Consider the following 21,696-nt stretch of genomic DNA (forward strand, 5'->3'; position numbering starts at 1 on the left):
CCGGGAACTGGGGGACGAGCACCGGCCCAGCTCGGGACGACGACCACGGGAGAGCTGGGGTGCGGGTCAGCCACACGCGGAAACGTTCACAATGTCTCACATCCCTTCACCCGCTGGGTTCCCCTCCTTGTGGGCAGAGCTCCAGGTTTCCTTGTCGCTGGCTTTCGAGGTGTCAACACTGTCCTTCCCTCCAAGGGCCAGGCCCCACATGTCCTCGCCCGGAAAATAAAGGAGCTGTGTGTTGGAAACGCAAGGCTGCCATCCAGGGAGCTGGAGGCCACGTGCGTTGAGAAAGACCCTTTTTCTCTAGAAAAATAGTTTCACTTTATAAAAGGGGGGAATGCTCATCTCGGGTGGGGAAAGATGTTGGTGTGAGAAACGTCCTCAGGGAGTTCCATCGTGGTGGCGCTGGGGGTCACACATCACAGGGGTCCTCTGGTCAGGCTGCGCTGGGTCACTACGTGGGAGAGAGGGGTCACTACATGGGAGAGGGGTCACTACATGGGAGAGGGGTCACTACATGGGAGAGAGGTCACTACGTGGGAGAGGGGTCACTACGAGGCAGAGGGGTCACTACGAGGTAGAGGGGTCACTACGTGGGAGAGGGGTCACTACGTGGGAAAGGGGTCACTGAGGCAGAGGGGTCACTACGTGGGAGAGGGATCACTGAGGCAGAGAGGGGTCACAACAAGGTAGAGGGGTCTCTGAGGCAGAGGGCGAGGGGTCTCTGAGGCAGAGAGGAGTCCCTAAGTGGGAGAGGGGTCATTGTTCATTGTGACTCCGCAAGTCCCTAGAGGGGTCTCTGAGGCAGAGGAGTCCCTAAGTGGGAGAGGGGTCATTGTTCATTGTGACTCCGCAAGTCCCTAGAGGGGTCTCTGAGGCAGAGGAGTCCCTACTGGGAGAGGGGTCATTGTTCATTGTGACTCCGCAAGTCCCTAGAGGGGTCTCTGAGGCAGAGAGGAGTCCCTAAGTGGGAGAGGGGTCATTGTGACTCCGCAAGTCCCTAGAGGGGTCTCTGAGGCAGAGAGGAGTCCCTAAGTGGGAGAGGGGTCATTGTTCATTGTGACTCCGCAAGTCCCTAGAGGGGTCTCTGAGGCAGAGGAGTCCCTAAGTGGGAGAGGGGTCATTGTGACTCCGCAAGTCCCTAGAGGGGTCTCAGGCAGAGAGGAGTCCCTTCGTGGGAGAGGGGTCATTGTTCATTGTGACTCCGCAAGTCCCTAGAGGGGTCTCAGGCAGAGAGGAGTCCCTTCGTGGGAGAGGGGTCATTGTTCATTGTGGGCAGGGCCCAAAGGATGGGTGTCTGGGGACAGATGGGGCAGCGCCCTGGGTCGCACAGTGGGCGGCGGGTGCCCCTGGCCTTGGCCTTGGCCGGTGGGCAGGCGTTTAGTTGAGCAGGGTTCCGTAGAGCTGGGCTTTGGTGAGGCTATCCTTGCGGCTGAGGCCGGCGCTCCTGCTCCGGGGGAGGGCTGCCTGGGGGTTCCGGCGGGCCGCGGGATGCATTTCAGGGGAACCCTCCATGGAGCTGGGCTCGAAGGAATCTCGGGAGCTGAAGAGGCTGTCGGGCTCGGGGCTGGCCACCCCGCACAGCTGCCCCTGGGGCCTCTCTCCGTCGTCTTCGCTGGCGGCGTAGCCGGGCATCGGCTTGGCAGAGCCGCAAGCCCCGAGGAAGCAGGACTCGGCCAGGTGGCCCTGGGAGAAGTCGTCCTCCTCCGAGAGGTTGTCGGCCTTGTAGCTGGCGTACAGGGGGCTGGTGCGGCCGTGCGCCGTGCTGGTTGAGCTGCCTCTTGAATAGTGGCGCTGGGAGAAGTTGCGGGGCGAGGGTCGCCTCGAGGGGGCCGGGAAGGCGTGGGCCCCGAGATCCTCCACGTGCACGGGGCGCCACTGCTCGCGCGGGCTGCGCGCCTCTCCCCTGGGCATCCGGGACGACGGAGACTTGGCTCGCAGGCTCCACAGGTTGGGAGACACCAGGGTCTTGGGGACGGCCTGGAAGCTGAAGGGCTCAGCCTGGTAGGACGGGAAGGTCGTCTCGAGCTCGAACTCGGGGGGCACCGGGGTTTCCAGCAGGGCCCCGGAGGCCTTGGCGTAGGGCCGGCTGCTCTGGTAGGTGGGGGCCGGCGGGCGCTGGAAGAGCTGCTCGCGGCCATCCAGGTACACGGCCCGCTGCGAGGCGGTCATCGTGCTGGCCTCGCCGCGCTCCCGCTCCTCCGAGGTGACGCTGAAGCTCGAGTAGGAGCTGGATGTGGGCAGCGAGGCCGTGTAGCCCGTGAAGGACTCGCCCGGGAAGGCCTCGCCCTGGAAGGCCTCGCGCTGGAAGGCCTCCCGCCGGAATTCCTCGCGCCGGAATTCCTCTCTCCGGAATTCCTCCCGCCGGAATTCCTCCCGCCGGAATTCCTCGGGGTAGGCCTCGGGGTAGGCCTCGGGGTAGGCCGCCGCCCCGGCCTCCTCCTCCTCCCCGGCGGCGCTGTCGGTGGAATTCTGGGTCTGCAGGAAGCTCATGCTGCTCGCCACCGCGTCCACGCTGGGCCGCCGGTCACGGTCGCGCCTGGGCTCCTCCGGGCAGAAGAGGGCCGAGTCGCTGCAGTAGGCATCCTCCTTGTAGGGGGGCAGCAGGCTCGACTTGGGCATCCCCTCGCGGAAGGCCAGGTCTCGGGTGGAGACATCCGACACCGAGACCGACAGGGACATGGGGGAGGACAGGGTGCTGGGCTCCGGCTTCTCCAGCACCTTGGCAATGACGCAGAGCGGCACGCTGCCGGGGCGGCAGTGCGTGGAGGGCAGGCTGCAGCCGTGCTTCTCCAAGTGCAGGCTCAAGCGCTCCTGGAATTCCGCGGGCAGCTGGAACGGGGAGGGGGCCGGTCAGCCTGGGGCCCACACACTGGCAGAAGAACCGGGAGGGACCTGCCCCGGGCGCTCCTGGATTCGCCTGAGTACCCCTGGGCACCTCGGCCCCCAGCCCGCTGGGACCAGGGTCTCAGGGTCTCACTCGGCCCCTCTCCGGGTTACGGTTCCCTCCCCCACATTTCCTCCCACCGAGGGGCTCACTTGCTTCTCCCTGCTGCGTCCAGTGCTGCTAAACATGACGGACTCAGAAACACATGCAACAAAGATTGAGGGGGGCCAGGGCCAGGCGCCCAGAGGGGGTCGCACAAGCGCCTGGTGCCTGTGGGGACGTCCCGCTACTGTTTGATCTGTTTTGTGAGTGTCTCAGGCGTGGCCCAGGCCCGGGGGGAGGGGACGAGGACAGAGGCCTGGGTGAAGGGGCGGGCCCTGGACCAGCCAGAATCTGGCGTCAGAGAGCCCTGTGGCCTTGGCTGAGTCACTTTCTGTGCAGCCAGGTCTCTCATCTCTGAAACGGGCACCGTCAGTAATTGTGCCCAAACCAAACCACAGGGTTTCTGCCAGGCTCACAGAGGGTCGCTCAGTGGATAGGGGCTTGGAACGGGCAAGGACACCGAGGGGGATGCGCAGGCTGTCCAGGCTGGTGAGGAGGTGTGCTGGGGGTGGCCTTGAGTGGGGCCTGCACCGAGGAGCCCCGAGTGGCCCCGGGGGGCACCTGGCTGGGTGGGGCTCACATTACCTCGGACACCTTATGGACCCTGCCGTAGGTCTGGCTGCACTGCAGCAGCTGGGCCGCTAGATTGCAGTCCTTCCTATAGAGCTCCTAAAAGACAAGAGAAGGTGTCGGCCAGGCTCGCCCCCCCAGGCCCTGCCGCCCTCTGACCAGGAAGCGGCGGGCAGAGCCCATGAGCAGTTCGCAGGACAAGGACCGTCCCTGGGCCTCTCGCCGTTGCCTGCAGAATGGGGGCCTCGGCTCTGACCCGGAGCTGCTGGTGCATGGAGGGGTGCTGCCCCAGGTGGGAGCCTCACCAGGTGGGGGCAGCGGGAGAAGGGCCCCCAGGGCCCCAGACCTCCGGGAGGCCCAGGCTCGAGTCCCAGCAGAGAACTCGGCGGAGAGCCTGCAGCCCTGCCACCCCCGTCTGACTCCCCGCTCACACCCTGTTCTCAGAGTGTGGCCTGCAGGGGGGTGGCTGCAGGGCTGGGCGAGTGGGGCACAGGGGCTATGTGACCCCAGGTCCAGGTGGGGACCTGCTCAGCCTCCTGAGCTGAAAACAGATGCAAACAGTAGGAATCAGGGGATTTGGTTTGTCTTTGGAAAATCTCTGTTGCATGTGCCTGTGGCTGGGCCTTTTACCCACCCCTACCCAGGGACCGTCCACGGTGAGGGCCTGGGCACCGAGGAGGCTGGGGTCCACGGACGGGCCCATCTTCATCAGGACTGGGTGTCCGCAGCTCAGGCAAGCTGTTGAAGGCAGGGTCGCCACTACTGCCCCCCACAGGGTGCCCCTCACCTCCCCCTGCTGTGCTGAGGCCGGTGCCCCAACGCAGCCGCACAGAGGAGGGAACCTGCGTCTCCAGCCTTCCCGCCTGCATGGGCCTCCTGGGAAGGGCGCAGCTGGCTGAGAGCTGAGAACTGGCCCCACTGTGAGGCCCCGGACAGGCTGCCCCGGGCATCAGAGGGCTGTGGGCACCGCCTGGCCTGCCCACTGAGTCTGTAGCAGACCTGAGAAGCACCCTGTCCTGGGCCTGCCCTCTTCTCATCGGATGCCCTCCTGGGTACCTCGGCCCGTCTGAGTGCAAACGCCACAGGATGCTGACCTTCACCCCAAAGGCTGACCCGCACGTCTGCGGCCTTCACAGCGCTGCCACTGGATGTGACTGCGGGAGCCAGCCCCTGCTCCTCCCCAGCTGCCCCCCTCCCTCCCCAGGTGCCCCCCAAGAGGAAATGACAGGACCCATCTCCTTTCACACCGCATCCGAGATCTCTGTCCATCCTGTTGCTTCTTTCCATCTTCAAAGCAGCACCGAGCCCCTCTGCCCACCTCCCCGGCTGTGCCTCCACAGATTTCGCCTGGATTGTTACCACGCCCCCTCCCCCTCACCTCCCGCCCCGCTCTCCCTGCTCCCACCCTCACCCCTACAGTGTGTGCTCAGCAGGGCGGCCACGTGAGCCCAGTAAACGTGGGACATCCACTCAGGTTACTCCTCTGCTCAAGATCCTGCAGTGGCTCCCTGTTCCACTCAGAATAAAACCCAGGTCCCTGTGGGAGCCTCTATGATGTGGCCTCCCATTCCCTTTCTGACCTCAGACCCTGTCCCCCACCACGAGGAGCCCACTCTGGTCTCCTCCCTTCTTTCAATCAGCCCCCCGGCCAGCTCCCTCGCCCCCTTCCGGTCTGGGCTCCAGCAGCCTCTTCCAGACGCTGAAATCTGCTAACCCTGCAACTGGCAAGGCCCCAGCCCGGTCCCTGCTTGATTTTCTTCAGCACATTTAGCACTTCTAACGCTACCGAGTTCGCGTTCTCTTGTTTGTGGTCTGTCTTCCCCACTCAGATGTAAACTCACGTGGGCAGGGGATTTTTTGCCCGTGTTGTTCACACAATAGTCTCAGCTCAGGAGGGTCTGGCGAGGAGCAGACACTAATTAGTGGATGCAGGGTCAGCGGCCAGGGATCCACGGAGGGCGGCCAGGCCCATCTCTTGGGGAGTCCCCATGGGTGGGCATGTGGCCATAATGCCCACGGAGAATGGCCACGCCCTAACCCTGGAGTTGGGAAGCCCTGACTTGAATGAGAAACTATGCCCCAGTGTTCCTGTCTCGTCCCTTGGCAGTGTGTCTGGTGAGGCAGCCCTGTCCTTCCTGGAGGCCCTGCCCACCTGCCCCTGTGCCCTGTGCCTGCCCCTCAAACCTGAGCCTGGGCCCCCCAGGGCTAGAACGACCCCACACTCACGTTGTCCTCTATCAGCTTGTCGATGGTCAGCTTAGCCTCCAGCAGGTGGTTGTTGAGAGCGACAATCTCGTGGCTCAGAGCTCGCTTCTCTTCGTCATAGTGCTTGCCCTAGGGCAGGGCGGGGGCCGTGGGGGGAGGCGGTCAGCGCTCCGCCACGGCCTGGGGCTCACGGTCACTTGTTCCCTTAGCCCTCTTGTGTGCCCTCTTGCTGCCCATATGCTCAGGTGTTGGGGGGCCCCGGAACGCAGGGGTAAGAGCACAGACCGCCCCAGGTTCAGATTCTCCCCACTGACAAGCCAGGTGGCACCGGGCAAGTCTGCCTCCCCGAGCCTCGGTTTCTCATCTGGACCACAGGAGAGCGAGGCCCGGCCTCCTGGGATCTGGGGTGAGGACTGAGCGAGGATGCCTTGCGCTCAGCACGAAGCCTGACCTATCTCATCCAACAGACTGGGAAGCCCAGGCTCAGAAAGGAAAGGGCCCTTGTCCAGGTGCCAGGCGGAGCCAGCCCGCCACGGCCACGGCTCTGACAGCACCTGGAAGGCAGGCAGGCACTGAATACCCATCTCTGATTTTCAAAAACCAAAGAACCTTGTAACCAAACTAGACAGAAAGGAAAGTCCTCCCATGGGGGTGGGGATGGGGTTGCGGGTGGGGGGAACCAGACCCCACCAGCCCCTCCTGGACGGCGAGTTTAGAAGACTTCTCTTCAAAATCAGGGAGCACCAGGAGCCGATCAACAGAGGGAAGGCGGCACTGCCAAGGTTACTGCAGACGTGTGTGTGTGTGTGTGTGTGTGTGTGTGTGTGTGTATAGGAGGGTCGTGTCCCCCTCAGCCCCCGCCCCCCCCCCCCCGGGCTACAGAGGGATGGGTACCCGTGGGAGGTACAGCTGGGGGTTGAACCTGGCTCTGGCTCACTCAGCCTGCATCTCCGGGCCGATGCTGAGCTGGGGTCACTGTCCCCAGTCATGCCCTCCCTCCCACACCCTGCCTACACTCCAGGTCAGGCGCTCACACCTGCTTCTGGAGCTCAAGCGGTCTGAACCCTGCACCTCATTTTCCTGAGAGCACCCTCCATTCAGTGCACAAAGGGTGGGACCGGCCCAGCCCCAACGAGGCGTTTGTGTGTTTCAGGAAATAAGGCCGTGACTCAGCTTCTGCCAGAGCAGGGGGGGGGGGGGGCGCAGGGATGGGGGTGCTGGGAGCGGTGAGCATGGGGGGGGGGGGGCTCACCATGCAGTACAGCTTCTGCTCCAGCTCCCGGTTGATCCGTTGCAGCGACATGTAGTTGGTCTGAATCCTGGAACAGGAGGCAATAGAGCCACTTCGGCACCTGGTCTGGCCCTCCCGTTCCCCCCACGGGCCACACGACCTGCTGAGCAGGGCCAGGCTGGACAAAGGCCCCCTGAGCCCACCCACTGGCCCTACCCCGGTCTAACTGCTCCTCCACGTGCAGCAGAAAACGTGGGATTAAAGCTAACTTGTTGGAGGCCTTTTTTGGGCTAGGGGCCAGGACCCCTGGAGAGAGAGGGAAGGCCTGCTATTCAGAGACTCTGCGGGTCCTCACTCAGAGCCAGCTGATGCGCATTTTACACCCCGTGCTTGCAAGCCCGGAGAGGGGGTTCTGTTCTGTCGTAGGTCAGCTGGGAAGAGACTTAAGACCGTGTGGTGGGCCCTGGGGTGAGTGCTGGCGACACACGGTGATATGACAGGGTCCCCTGGAGGAACGGTGACTGCGGAGGCCAGTGCTGGGTAGAGATCAGGTGCTCTGTGCCTCGAGTCTCTCTCTCTCTCTCTCTCTCTCTCTCTCTCTCTCTCAAAATCAATTTTTAAAAAATCTTAAAATACAAAACCAAAAGAAACGACCAACAGCAAAGTTTGCGTTCTCTTTGCGTTCAGCGTCCCTGTGGTGCTGCTGTCAGTATGAGGGGAGGAGGGAGCAGGGATGGGGAGCGGGGAAGGAGCCTGTCCCTGGCGGGGGCCAGACCCCGGTTCAGATCCTGGTTCAGTAGCTCTCGGGACCACGTAGACTTTGGGAAAAAGCGCTTACCCTCACTGGACCCTGGACTCCCCCGTCTTCCAAAGGCTCCGGGAGGCAGCGCGCCGGCGCCGCCGCAGACCTGTAAGCCCGCCCGGACCGCCCCAAGCCCACCCTAACCCCTGCGCGTCCCGTACCCTGACCTGCGCAGCTTCAAAGTGACCTTCTCGAGCTCCTCCTGCGCGCGCCGCAGCTCGACCTCCAGGTAGCTGCGCGTGGAGCCGAACTCGCTCTCGAGTTTCTGGAGCCTGTGCGTGGTGTAGGACAGCCGCTTGCGCAGCTCGCTCTTCTGCTCCTGCAACACGCTGCAAAGACACGCGGCGGGCGGGGCGGGCCGCGGCACTGAGCGGGGGGCCTCGGGCCAGCCGGGCGCCCCGTGGGTGCGCACCGCGTGCGCCCGGCTGCACCAACACTCGCGCGTGCACGCGCGCACACCCCCGCATCGGCACATCCGCACACACACTCTTCCCAGCGGGCGGCACTGGAGGCAGAGGGCCCCTGGGGTCAGTGACTCCGGAGCCAGCCCGGCCCTGGCAGTCCCTGAGCCGCTAGCAGCACTCGCGCCGTCGTGGGAAGAAAGTCCTGTGAGGAGTCACCTGTTGGCAGGGTTTGGGGCGGCTCGCCGGACCCTAAGATAAGAGAGCGCCCGCCAGCACCCACCTTATGAAGCCGACCTCCGGATGGCACATCTTACAAGGGTCCCCCCTTTTGCTTCTCCACGGCGTTGGGTGGGGACCCTGAGGCCCAGAGGTGGCAGTGCCATGCCTAGACCAAGCCAAGCCTTCCTCCCCCAGATGGGCTGTGTGGCCCCAATAGGCCGTATCTTACGATCTCTGGGCAAGGGAGAGGGTGGGAGGGGGTGCCGTGCCCACCAAGGTGGCCAGCTCGCTGCACCCAGCACAGGACATTCGGGAAGGGGGACACTCACCTCCCCCCTCCTCCAGAACGACTTCCAGGGCCCCAGCTCTTGAGGCTCTATTTTCCCACAGACCGGAGGCCCCTCTAAGACCCCAGGAAGCTGATCCCTGGCGCTCAGGAGACAGAGACCTGGCAGAAATAATCCGCCCTCTGACGGAGGCTTCAGCCCTAGCCCTCCCTCCTCTAGCCACACCCCCCGGACGTCACTGATCCGCCTACGCACCCTGCCACTTCCCAGGCCTGCAATCCCATCTCACTGGGCCCCTCATTTCAGCCCTGCCCCATCCTGGGGGCCGAGTACCTCCCCCACCCCACCCCACCCCCGTGCCCACAGCAGCCCTACCCCTGCCTCTCCTCCCCAGCCACCTCTCCTCCCCAGCCTTGGCTACCTACCCACAAGCCCAGCTGGGTCCCTACCATCATGCATGCTGCCCACTCCTGCCGCACCCAACCGCATCCCCTACCGCATCCCCTACCGCATCCCCTACCGCATCCCCTATGCACCCAAGGTCACCCTCTGTCCTTCCCGTCCCACTGCCCCGCCGAGCCCAGCAGCGAGTGAGACAAACACGGTTCCCGCCCCACGGAGCCTGCAGCCTCGGGAGACGCGATGAAGAGGGAACGGGTTCGCCACCGCCAATGAGGCAAGTGTGGGAAGAAAATGACAGAGCTGTGAGGTGGGCTCTGGGCAGAGCCGGACCGCCCGGGGGCCCCTGGGCCCAGACCTCCTACTCACGCACGAGGCAACCGGCTTCACGGAGCCTGCCCTTCTGAGCCTCAGTTTACCCTTGGCCTCTAAATGGCTTCCCAGACGTACTGGTCAGCTGACCCACCGACCCTCAGATGCTGCTCCCCCCCTCCCTGAGCCCCTGACACCCAGACCCCTCCACGCTGCACCCCGGCCAGTCCTAGCCTGGTAGCACTGCCAGCCCTGACCCTCCTCCCCCACCGCAGCCCCACGGCCCGCTTGCCACCCAGGACCCTGCATCAGAGCAAACTCAGGCCTAACCTCACACTCATGTGTCCATCCCTGACCTCTCTCTGCCCCGGGAAGGTCATGGCTGGGTCTCCCACAGTCCCCAGTCAGACCACGGAAGGTCCGGGGACCCCCTCCTGCCCCTCGCCCCTCACAGCCCATCACCAAATCCTGGGGCTAAGCTTCTGAAAGCTCTGGATATGCCCCTCTTGGTCTGGTCCAGAAATGGCCCTCCCTTCCCAGGACACCAACCTGAGCTCTGTTTGACCTCAGCCTGTCTCATGTCAGTAAATCAGGGGTGCATGCGCCCACCCTTGGGGAGCAGGGCTGCCACTGTGGTCCCTGCACCACCCTGGGCCATTAGAACCACCGAGAGATGACGCCAGAGGCAGGCCCCGTGAGGAAGTGGGGCCTCCAGGCCGCTGGGCCTACGGGGGATGGCACAGCCCGGGCCTCAGCAGCTCTGCATCCTCCTGGGAGTTGGCTCTGGGCCCTGGCACCTGAAAACAGACTCCTGAATGCACAGGGAGGGGGTGGAGGTCCAGCCAGGGCCCGGCCCCCCATCAGAGCACCTTTCCAGGTGGGGGCTGGGGAAGCCCTGCTCAGATTGCCGCCTGGTGAGGTCACCTCGCTTCACTGAGTCCTGGGGAGTTCCAGCAGGATCTGACCTGACCTGCCTGGTGTGCAGGGCCGGAGGGCGGGGATGGGGGGCTGGCTGTGTGTGGAGGGGGTGGGGGTGGGTAGGTGCCATGATAAGCTCACTGGGCACAGGAAGCATCCCCTTCTGCTTCCACCAGGAGCCCCTTCCGGCCCCTCAGAAGAGGTTGGAGACTACGGAGAGCCCTTGGGAGAGGAGGGGGCCTGAACTCTGGGGCCCGGGGGCCTTACCTCCCGCCTGGTGGGCACTGGAAGGAGCAGTGGGGGGGTGCTGGTGTCTGTCCCCTACCCTCTCTGGGCCTCCCCACCTGTCTTGGGGGGTGGACGCAGACAAGGCACCATGTCTGCGGGGACAGATGCAGCGACTCCAGGGGCCCCGGGAGACAACAGCCTGTTACCTGTCCCAGATCGAGGGCGAGGACCTGGCCCGTCGGCCCTGCAGCGTGCAGGACTGCCCGAGGCACGAGGGCACCCAGGGGCTGCGCAGCCTGCGGGTGAAGAGGACAGAGCTGCTCAGACCGGGGGCGGGCCGCACCGGGCCGCCGTGGGCACACAGCGCGAGATGGCGAGTGGACGCCTGTGCAAGGGGGTGGTGGGGGGTACACGAGCCCGGGCTCCCAGCCTGGGCACTGCCACCCTTCTGGTCAGTCTTCGGAGTCCGAGCTCGCCGAGGGCCCTGATGCCACCGGTGGCAGGCTCATCTGTCTGGGACCCTGTCATCACCACAGCCTCAGAGGCGAGTCGTGGGGGGCAGGTTCCCAAGTTCTGGGGTCACCTTTCACTACTGATCCCGCCCCCCCACTGCTCAGAGACTGAGGAGGCAGGGAGAATGGAGGCGAGAGTGGTCCCAGCCCCCACCTCTGCTGGGACAAGGTGATATGCTAATGTGGATAGACCATGGAGGGGGGTGGTGGATGGAATGGGGTGGGGGAAGGGAGGGATGTGTCCTGGAGGCTGTGGGACCTGGCAAATGTTAGGGGTCCAGGGAAGGCCCACTGCACCCTCCCCGGGCCCCCTTCTCACCCCCCTGCCTGCGGCCTGTAGGGGCTCGGTGGAGGGCAGGGTGCACGGAGGTAAGAGGGGGCGCAGGTTCTCCTCAAACGGAACGTCTGCCCAGGTCCTACTCGCCCCTGTCCTGTCGACCGTCCCCCCTCCCCTCCCCATGGCCCTGGGCGACACGGCCCTCTGGCTGCTCCGGGTTCAGGAGACTGGGGGTGCCGCAGGTGCCGCTTCATCTCGCCTCATCTGATCAGGTGGCTGCAGCCCTGCTCCCCCCTCCCCACGCCCCCGTCTGCCTCAAAGCCTTCGCACCCTGGTCCCTGTTGCCTGGACCCCCGTCCCCAGCTGCCCCCATGGCTGCCCGTCGGCTCCCTCATTCCACGTTCAAGTGCAGCTTTCTGGGTGAGGCCTTCCCCGAGCCTGGCATGCAGGAGAGCCCAATGGGCATGTGCTGAATGAATGAACTGGAGCCCTGGCCGGCGGCTCAGATACCCAAGGTTGCAGGTTCGATCCCCGGTCAGGGCACATGCAAGAAGTAACCAATGAGCGCATAAACAAGTGGAACAGCAAGTCGATGTTTCTGTCTCTAAAAAAAAAAAAAAAAAAGCCCCCAAAACACAAACAAAACAAAAAAGAAACACATGAGTGAATGCATTTCACAGATGAGCAAACTGAGGCTCCGGGGAAAGCACCTCCCCTCCCCTCCGCTGACTCTGCCCCGCACTCCCCTCGCCACGGCTTCAGGCTTTTCCTGCCTCCGGTTTCTGGGGCTTTAGGGCTCGGTTTTGTTTTCCTGGCCAGACCCAAAGAAGCTGCTTCCTAACAAGACTGAACTCCCTAAAATAGTCTAGACTGTGGGGGCTAGAAGGTGGGATTATGCACACCTGGCCCTGGACCCCTCCAGGCCATCCCTGCCCTCCGCTCCCAGTGTCCAGGGGCTGTCCGTGGGGAGGACTGGCGTATGGAATGACCACGGGCTCAGCCCCACACCCTAAGGAGCGGCCTGCAGGCTCCCAGATTAACCTCCCAGCACCTGCCATCCCTGCCCTGGAGCCCAGGTGAGAGGGGGCTGCCGTTCCACACGTTGCCGGTCAGGCTCATTCCGGCCCACCTAGGAGCCCACGCTGGCTTCACTAATGTGACCTCCCCACCAGCCAGCTTACCGCTGCAAACAGACACGGCACTCGGTAATTGGATCGGTGGGAGGGCCTGTTTTCAGGAATTCGGGGGATCGTAAAGGAAATCAGGACTGCGGGAGGCTCATCGGTGACACTGGACTGCGGGGCGGGGGGCGGGTAGGCGGCCCCACCCCTGCGCTCCCTCCGTGCCCCAGTCTCCCCAGGGTGCCTCAGCCCCCCACCCCACACCTCCCACAGCCACAGGAGACAGTCCTGAGGGTGAAATGAGTCTGGAAGGAAAGGACTGGAGGTATGGTGCTGGGTCTTGGCATCAGCCGGGGGCCTGAAGGAGGCTGCCTTTCTGGGCCTCAGTTTCCCCATCTGTAATCTAAGGCCGAAGGGGCACTTGTGACCATGATGCCCTCCTGGCAAGCTTCCCCTGAGCTCATTCCCCTTCGCCTCCAGAGAGCACCGGTGTCCTCACTGCAGCCGCACCCCAGGGCTGGCGGGGGCTGCACGGTCCAGACGCAGGAAGCGCGGCCTGCGGGCGGGGGGGGGGGGGAGGGGGGCGGGGGGGGGGCCTTATCAAGAGCACCTGACTGGTGAGCACAGGAGCCAGGACTGGGACCCGCCCAGGATGGCCTCCTCTCAGGAGTGGGGAAAAGCTGTACCATTTGCCACCGTTCAGTCTCATTCAAACGCATTTACTACAAAAGGAAAAATCAAATGAGCAAAAAAGAAACAGAACTAATGAAAAAAGACCAAAAAAATTTAAAAAGTGAAAAAAACAAAACTCACACAAAAAATGAAGAAAAAGAAAAGAGCATTTACTGAGCCCCCGGCCTGTACCCCTCCTGCCAGGGCACAGGACACAGGCACAAGCCCGGCCCAGCAGAGCACCCCCAGGCTGTCGGCCCCGAGGGCTGAGGAGCCAGGAGACCTGGCACCAGGTTCTGCTGCATCCACCCAACAAGCATCTTGTGTCCCCCCAAACGGGCCCCATCGCCACCCCCCGTCTCAGGTGGCAGCAACTCCATCAAGACAGACACCTGGTGTTGCCCTGACACCAGTGCTTGATGGCCCCTCAAGGGGCAGGACAGGAAGCAGCACTCAGCTGGCTGTGGATGTAAAGTGAGAATGCCCAGGTGAGGGCTGGGCACGGCGCCTGGCACAGAGTGGAGGCCCAGAGATGCCAGTCAGGTTGGTCTTCTGCCCGCTGTTCATGGGTAACCTGGATGCTGAAAAACTGGCACCCAGCACATCCTTGCTCTAAAAGAGCCAGCCACTGCCCTGGCTGGGGTGACTCAGTTGGTCCCATGGACTGAGAAGCTGCTGGTTGGATTCCTGGTTGGGCACATGCCAAGGTTTCATGCTCTATCCCCAATAGGGGATGCGCAGGGGGCAGCCAAATGATGTTTCTCTCTCACAAAGATTCCTCTCTCTCTCTCAAAACCAAATATAATAATAAAATCCCCAGTCACCATCAGGATCAGCGATGTGGGGTGAGGAGAGCTGAACCCTTGCCCCCATCTTGGAAATTCTCTTACGGTCCTAACTCAATCTACGACAGCCATCCCCCCACCTCACCCCACTGGGTCTTCCTCACAATGGGAATAATGTCACCTGCCCAATGGTTGCGGGGAAAGGGCCTGGGCAAAATGCAGCCACTAACCACCAAGTTCCATGTTAATGATTTAATCCTCAAAACACTTTCTAAAGTAGATGAGATTATTATTATCCCCATTTTACAGATGCAGAAACTGAGGATCAGAGAGGTTCAGAAATTTGCCCAAGGCCACACCGCCTATAAGTGTCAGGACTGGGATTCAAACACAGGTGACTCTGCCTTCTTAATCACAGATTTCATCCGAGAGCCTTTCCACACCTGGGGACTCAGAGGGGCTGTGGGGACAGGAGACTCTGAAGAGCAGGGCAGAAGAAGGTAAGAGAGAAGAGTCCATGACGAAGGTCCCTTTGTAAATGCCTTGGCTCCCAAAGGAAAACAAACAAAAAAAGAAAACAAAAAAACAAAACAAAACAAAAATCAAAGTGAGGCAGTCATTCACACCTCAGTGAGAATTAGTCCATAAACCTTCTTCCATGAGGACCATGTTTAGAAACGGGGCAGAGAACGCCTTGGCTTGTATGGCTCAGTTGGTTGGGCATCGTCCTGTGCACCAAAAGGTTGCCAATTTGGTTCCCAGTGAGGGCACATGTCCAGGTTGCAGGCTCAATCCTTGGTGGGGGGCGTGCAGGAGGCAGGCCATCAATGGATCACTCTCATATTGATGTTTCTCTCTCCCTCTCCCTTCCTCTCCCAAAAACAAAAAAAAAAACAAAACAAAAACAAAAACAAAAAAAACCCCCACAAACTTAAAAAAAAAAAATGGGGCAGAGAGCCTTGAAGGACCACATAGGGAGGGACTGGGCCCGCTGAGGCTACAGTGGAGGAGGTAAGAGGTGAAGCCAAATCCGTCCACTGGAGGCTCTCACAGCTCTCAGGACTCTTCAGTGGTTGATTAAAAAAACTACACAACCCACTACTCCCTGAGGGCCAACGGCCAAGGGAGGGGGAGGGGGCACAAGTGCTCCCCACGTCCCCCTTTTGTGGGGCAGAGTGGGTAGCATCCCTCTTGGGCATCATGAGGAGTGGGGAAAAGCTGTAACCCGCCTCCTTCTTCCTCCGCATTTGCTGCAGTTCAGTCTCAGTCAAAAGCATTTACTGCAAAAGAATCAAATGAACAAAAAACAAAACAAAAAACACACACACCAAAAACAAAACAAAACACAGAAACAGAACTAATGAAAAGAAAAAAGACAAAAAAAATTTTTTTTATTTTTTATTTTATTTTTTTAAAATATATTTTTATTGATTTCAGAGAGGAGGGAGAGAGGAGAGAGATAGAAACACCAATGATGAGAGAAAATCTTTGATCAGCTGCCTCCTGCACGCCCCCTACTGGGGATCGAGCCCACAACCCGGGCATGTGCCCTTGACTGGAATCGAACCCAGGACCCTTCAGTCCACAGTCTGACGCTCTAACCACTGAGTCAAACCAGCCAGGGAAAAAAAATTTTTTTTAATAAAAAAAAAAACAAAACTCATGAAAAGAAAAAAAAAAGCACTTCCTGAGCACCTACTATCTGCCAATTCTAAGCATGGGAGATTACCGTGGTCTGGTGTTCTGAGGGAGACAGATAATAAAATAGATAAATAAACGGGGTGCAGCCGGAAAGGGGGCCGCCCCCTCCCCATGTGTAGATGACCTGCTTCTAGGTCGGGGTTTTGTGCATAGCAGAGCAGCTCCCTCACTGCGATCTACTGAGAGTCAGTCCGCAACACAAGGGCTGGTAAAAAGAAAATAAGAAAAAAAGAGGGAAAAAGAAAAAACACCAAAAAAAAAAGAAAAAGAGAAAAAAAAGAAGTAAATAATTCATGCGTCCATTGGGGACCCGTGTGTCCGGGAAAATCAAAGCGGGGAGGGAGGGGGTGGGGAGGGGGTTAGAGCTGTAAACAGCGTGAGTGGTCGGAGAGCCCCCTCCATGACGCGGAGACAGATGTGAAGAGAGAGGAGCCATGTGAGTACGTGGGGAATATTCCGGGCAGAGGGAACAGCACCAGCAAAGGCCCTGGGGCAGGAGCCTGTCTGATGTGTTTGAGGAACAGCAAGCAGGCCTGGTGGCTAGAGGGACAGTCCCGGGGTCTGAGGTCAGTGTGGTTTTACATTTGTAAGATGACCCGATAACCGACGGTCTCTATCTCTAGGACATCAGCCGGGCATCTCCCCGTAGTACCTCCAGCATGGAGAACAGCATCTGGCCTGGGCAGGACCACAACAAATATCAGTCTTAGGAATCAAAGAGTATGGGCAGAAACTTAGTGTTCATGTGCAAAAAAAAAAAAAAAAAAAAGAGAGAGAAAAGGAAAAAGAAAAAAAAAAAAAAAAGGAGCCCAGTCTCAAACTATGCACAAAAAAAAAATCAATGTCAATACAGAGGTTGCAGGTTTGATGCCCGGTCTGGGTGCATACGGGAGGCAGTGGATCGATGTTTTGTCTCTCTCTCTACCGTGTCCTCTCTCTCTAAAATCAATGAGCATATCCTTGGGTGAGGAGGGGAAAAAAAAGTAAGAGCCTAAAACATTCAACAGAAGTAAAAATAACTCCTGTTCATCAGAGGACCATTTAAAGAGTGAGAAGCAAGCCAACAGCGGGAGGTGCATTTGCCAACCGTGTAATTGACAAGGGCTAGCTGAAGAACTCCTACAGATCAATAGGACAACCGGACGGGAGAGCGGCAGACCCCACCGGAGAGGAAGCCCACACGGCAGCAATCCAGGCAAGTGCACCTCACGCCGCCGCCAACAAGCAGCACCGAGCCCACACCTGACAGTGCCAAGTGTGGGGAGGCTGTGGAGACGCAGGGACTCCAGGTGCTGCTGAGAGGGGGACGGGCAGAAGCGCCCAGGAGAGTGTGGCCTTACCTTCTAAAGATGCCCCGTGCCCCCACAGTTCTGCTCTGGGGTACGCCCCAGATCTGTGTTCCCCAGATCACCTGGACGGGAGCTTCATTCTCAATGGTGCAGGCTGGAAGCTGCCCAGACATCCATCAATGAATAAATACAATGAAATAACTCCACGCACACATGCCGTTCCCCAAGACAGCCATCAACAGACAGCTCCCCGCATCACCAAGGACTCTTGCAGACAAGACATTTTGGGGGGGAAAGTGCCTGAATACCGCGGTTGGAAGACCCCACATACGTGAGGGGCCAGTCCAGGCTAGGGAATTAGGTCGGGCAGGTTGGCTCACCTAGGTGGCCGAACCGGGAAGAAAACAGGACCTCGTATCGCGGGAGCCAGGGCGCCTGGGACCTCAGGGGAGCCGGAGGGGGTGTGACTAGGGCAGGGTCTGGGAGGCTGGCAGCCGTCCACTTAACCGGGTGGTGATCACCCTAAACTTCCCGGGTCTTGATGACTTTTTCGGGGTGCTTATCACAGTTCACAACTTTGGGGAAATTCTATTTGGGGGGCAGGGGAGGATTCATGCCGGGAATAGTTCTGGGTCTCCCAAACAACTTCTGAGTCCCAGGCGCCATGCGAGGCGACTGACCCGCTCTCCTCCAGGACAGAGGAGGGGACTGGAGCTCGCACAGAGGAAGGAGCGTGCCCAAAGGGCACGGAGCAGAGCAAGTGGCCCCGGCGGGGGCGCGGGCAGAGGGACCCGGTGCAGAGGAAGGCAGAGGAGGGGATTAACTTGGGGATTAGAGGCGCAGCTGGCGGCTGGGACTTGCTAATATCTGCAAATTCAGGAGTGGCGCGGGAGGAGTTTCTCCAGCAGCCGGAGGTAGGGTAGCTGAGGGAGGGAGGGGCAGGGAGCGCGCAATAGGCGAGAGCCGCGGTCGCCAACCGGTGGTCCGCGGACCACTGTCCGCGGTCCGTGAGGTCCGAAAGGTTGGCGACCGCTGGGCTAGAGCACAGGTGGCCAGACCTGGAGGAGAGGAGCCCTACTGTGTGCTAGCCCTTGCAAGGTACTGGGACTGGAGAAACTGGTCAGACCCAGCCTGTGGCCGCAATGGGGTGGGCAGAGGACGCTCCAGGTGGCAAGGAGCGCCCCAGGGACCGCCACTCCCCACCCTCCCCTGTCTCCCCGAACACATCCTGCTTCCTCAGGGCCCCAGGTCTTCGCACCTCTTGGAAGGCCCATCCTGTCTGTCCTTGCAAACTCCTATTCTTTCTTCAATTCTGGGCTCAAGTGTCCTTGCTGCCAGGAAGCCCACCTTGATTCACAGGCCAGTGTCCCCAGCCTGGGATCCCTGGGAGGGTTTGTGGATGAGACTGTGTCCCTGCCCTGGAAGGCTGACCTGCGTCTTGCTGTGAGGTCTCAAGGGGGAACTTGGTGCACAGAGAGGGAATGAGCCCAGCTGGGCGTGAGGGGCAAGAGGGTCCAGCTGAAGGGATCCTGGAGGGTCCTGTGCCCGGGTCTGCCTCCCGCCCCTAGACTGTGGTTTCTGCAGATCGCTGGCCAGAAGTGGGATCTGGCTGGAGAGGGCAGGCACTTTGCCCCACCCACCCACCCCTCTCTTCCCCTGCCCCAGCCCTGCTCCTGAGAGGGTCCAGTGAGTGCTATTTGAATGAGCAAAAGGCAGAGCTGCGTGAGGGTGGCAGCTTATCTGGGGCTCAGAAGCGGGACCCCAGGATGGGGTGGGGAGCGGCAGTCAGGGGATCTGGGCTGAGGGGCTGGGGCGGGAGAGCCCAGCTGTGTACCTGCCCACAGAGGGAGTTGCCGAGGGTCCCAATGGCATAGTCCTTCTGCTCATTCAAATAGCATGTACTGGACCCTCTCAGGAGCAGGGCTGGGGCAGGGGAAGAGAGGGATGGGTGGGTGGGGCAAAGTGCCTGCCCTCTCCAGCCAGATCCCACTTCTGGCCAGCGATCTGCAGAAACCACAGTCTAGGGGCGGGAGGCAGACCCGGGCACAGGACCCTCCAGGATCCCTCCAGCTGGACCACCAATGCGTCCCCTTCCTGGGGAGCCCACAGTCCCGGGGTCCTGATGCCCCACAGTGAGCCTCTGCCGGGGCCCCCTGCCAGGTCCCAGGGAGGGGATGTTTGCACAGTGGCTCATGTCATCCTCCCATCAGTCCTGCATGGTGGGGGTGATGAGGACAACTGCTTTACAGATGGGGAAACTGAGGCTGGGCTATGTCTCTGTCCCTATTACCCAGAAAGCAAGGATGGGTGCTCAAGAGCCTTGGATGGGCATGGAGAGGGAGGGAAAGAGGAAGAGAACCACAGAGCCCCCCCCCCCCCCAGGCTACAGCAGCCATGCTAGGCACCACCCTACCCCCCCCCCCCCCCGCCGCCTCCAGTGTCCAATGAATGCTATCTTTTGCTCAAGTCCCAGCTGTCCCCTTCCCCATATGGACCCCAACCCTGGTGGGGGGTGGGGGATTGGTGAGATGACAGCCGATGTGGGGTACCTGGAAGGTCCCTGGCTTGAGCTCGTCTGTGTAGCCAGAGCCAGGGCTGTTGCTGTCGGGGCTTCACCTGCCCGGCTGGACCTTGGCCATGACAGGATGGACCTGGCTGACAGACATCAATCAGCACTTTCGACCTAACAGACTGGACCCCTCCTCCCAGCCCAGGACAAATGGGTCCCGGCTCTGTGGGACCCACAAAGGAAGGTGGGGCCGGGGGGGGGGGGTGTGTGCGCTGCACTCCAGCTCAGTGGCCAGGAGATGGCCCTGCTCTCTGTCCAGTCGGGGTCCTCTGTGTGCGACCACCTGTCCCCAGTCACCCACAGTCACCTGGGAGCCCTGGTCCCTTTGCCCACAGACCCAGAAACCTGCCCTGGCACAAGCCTGGGCTCTGCCGGGTCCCTGCCCCTTGGGAAGTGGGGGCACCGGGTACCTCCAGTCTTCTCCAGGGATGCCAATCTGGCCTCGGGGAGGGGGTACAGACCCTACCGGCGGGGTTGATGGTGCTGAAACCCGGTGGCCAGAGCTGGGTCAGCTGCCCACACAACGCCTTGGCTCAGACTCCGGAAGGAAAACACAGGAGGGCTGTTCCCAAAGTGGGGGTCAGGGTGGCCCCGGGAAGTCTCGGAGGAAGTCATGAATATGCAAACCGGCTGGTCCCCGGCGGCCGCGGAAGCCGGAAGGAGCCGGGGGAGCGCGCGCGGGCTCAAAGTTAGCGCCCGAGGCGGCGGCGGCGGCGGCGGGGGACGCTAACCAGACGCCGCCGGCCGTCGCGGGATCCCCCCAAAATGGCTCCAAGACCGGACTGCCGTGGTCAGCGGCGAGGGCTCCGTCCTCCGTCCCCGACCCCGTCCCCACGAGGCATAAACTTAAAAAAGCGTAGAACCAGGCAACTGTCAGTGTGGCGTGGGGGGACTGCCGGCGCCGGAGACCCGCGCGTAACGGCGGGAGCGGAGACCCGGGGGGGTCCCGGGGGACGATGGAGGATGCGGGTCGGGCGCGCGGGACCGCGGAGGCCGCGGGGCCCTGGTTGCGCACCCCCTCTCCCAGCCGCAGTGGCCCCGGTCCCGCTGAGGAGTCCCCCGCGGGGGCGCCCCGTTTTCTCGCCGCGCACACACGCACCACGCACCGCACCCCGGCCGGCCGAAGCAGCCGCGCTGCGGGCGCCCCGGAGAAGCGCTCCGGCGCCGCCCGGCCCCCCCCCCCGCCTCCAGCCCCCGCCCCGGCCCGGTCCGCGCGCCGCGGGGCGGAAGGCACTCACTCACCTGAGTTTGTCCATGTCTGCGGCCGAGGCCTGCGGGAAACCAGAGAGAGGGTCAGCGGGCGGGAGGCGTGCGCTCCGAGCCCGCCGGGTGCAGCCGGGCACCGCGGGCACCGGCGGGCGCGGCGGGCGCGGCGGCGGGGCACCCGCGCGCGCGGCTCGCTCGGTGGGAAGCGCGGCCCGTGCGACCCCAGTCCTTACCAACTGCGGTCCCGGGCACTCCCGGGGTGCGCGGGGCGGCTGCCGAGTAACAGGTGAGCCCCGCTGAGCCACCGCGCTACCCGGCACGTAGGTCCGCCCCCCGGGCGGACGGAGGCACCGGCCCGGGGACTCGGGGTGGCACCATCCGAGGACCCGGCATGGTGCGACCCGGAGCGCTCCCGAGCTTGCCAGAAAGAGGGGGAATCCAAGTCGGACCCGTTAAAATAAAGTGGCCGCGGCCCCCGCGGCTCGCATCCCCCCACCCCCCGCCCCGCCCGTTAACCCTTCCAGCCCCGCGCTCCTCCCGTGTAGGAAGCGGAGCCGGAATCTCAGGATCCCGAGGAGGAGGACGTTCCGATCTGGAAACTGGGAGCCATCCCGGACTGCAGTGCCTGACACTCGCACAATCCGAGGGGGATGGCACTCGGGACCCCGACCCCTCAACCGGGGACCCCGCTGCCCTCAGATTCTGAGGTTCCAGGCCTGGCCCGCCCCTCCCGGCTCCGGGGATTAACCATTGCGCGGCCGACTCACCCGTGGGGCTCCCTGCAGGACTTGCGCAGACCCGCGAGTGAGCGGCTTGGAGACCCTCCCCACCCACCCCCTGCGCAGCCGGGCAGCCCCTCCGCCCGGGGCGGCGGTACCCACCGGTGGCCGTTAACCCTGCGGGCGCCGGCGAGCGGCCCGGGCAGGATCGCACCTTCCTGCGCCAAGCGGGGGGCATGGGGCTGTCTCTCCATCACTCGGGAGAGGCCGCTCCCGGG

General features: G+C 62.0%; 1 protein-coding gene across 4 annotated transcripts; it reads right to left on the reverse strand.

Moving 5' to 3' along the window:
- Positions 1 to 1,383: 1,383 nt before the first annotated feature.
- Positions 1,384 to 20,761, reverse strand: BEGAIN (brain enriched guanylate kinase associated). Of its 4 annotated transcripts, XM_054715445.1 has the most exons (8): positions 20,736 to 20,761; positions 10,774 to 10,863; positions 7,968 to 8,129; positions 7,020 to 7,086; positions 5,789 to 5,896; positions 3,578 to 3,661; positions 2,416 to 2,835; positions 1,384 to 2,301 (listed from the first exon to the last, which is right to left on the reverse strand). In XM_054715445.1, exons 1-8 carry the CDS (start codon positions 20,747 to 20,749, stop codon positions 1,384 to 1,386), a joined length of 1,863 nt encoding a protein of 620 aa, XP_054571420.1. In that variant the 5' UTR covers positions 20,750 to 20,761. The 4 variants fall into 4 exon arrangements, with proteins under 4 accessions (XP_054571420.1, XP_054571421.1, XP_054571423.1 ...); XM_054715446.1 differs by lacking the exons at positions 7,968 to 8,129; positions 10,774 to 10,863; positions 20,736 to 20,761 and having other exon boundaries at positions 2,416 to 2,817; positions 7,020 to 7,085; XM_054715448.1 differs by lacking the exons at positions 3,578 to 3,661; positions 7,968 to 8,129; positions 10,774 to 10,863; positions 20,736 to 20,761 and having other exon boundaries at positions 2,416 to 2,817; positions 7,020 to 7,085.
- Between the last annotated feature and the right edge of the window lie 935 nt (positions 20,762 to 21,696).

The sequence above is a fragment of the Eptesicus fuscus genome, chromosome 5 (assembly GCF_027574615.1).
Source record: "Eptesicus fuscus isolate TK198812 chromosome 5, DD_ASM_mEF_20220401, whole genome shotgun sequence".
Classification (NCBI taxonomy): domain Eukaryota; kingdom Metazoa; phylum Chordata; class Mammalia; order Chiroptera; family Vespertilionidae; genus Eptesicus; species Eptesicus fuscus.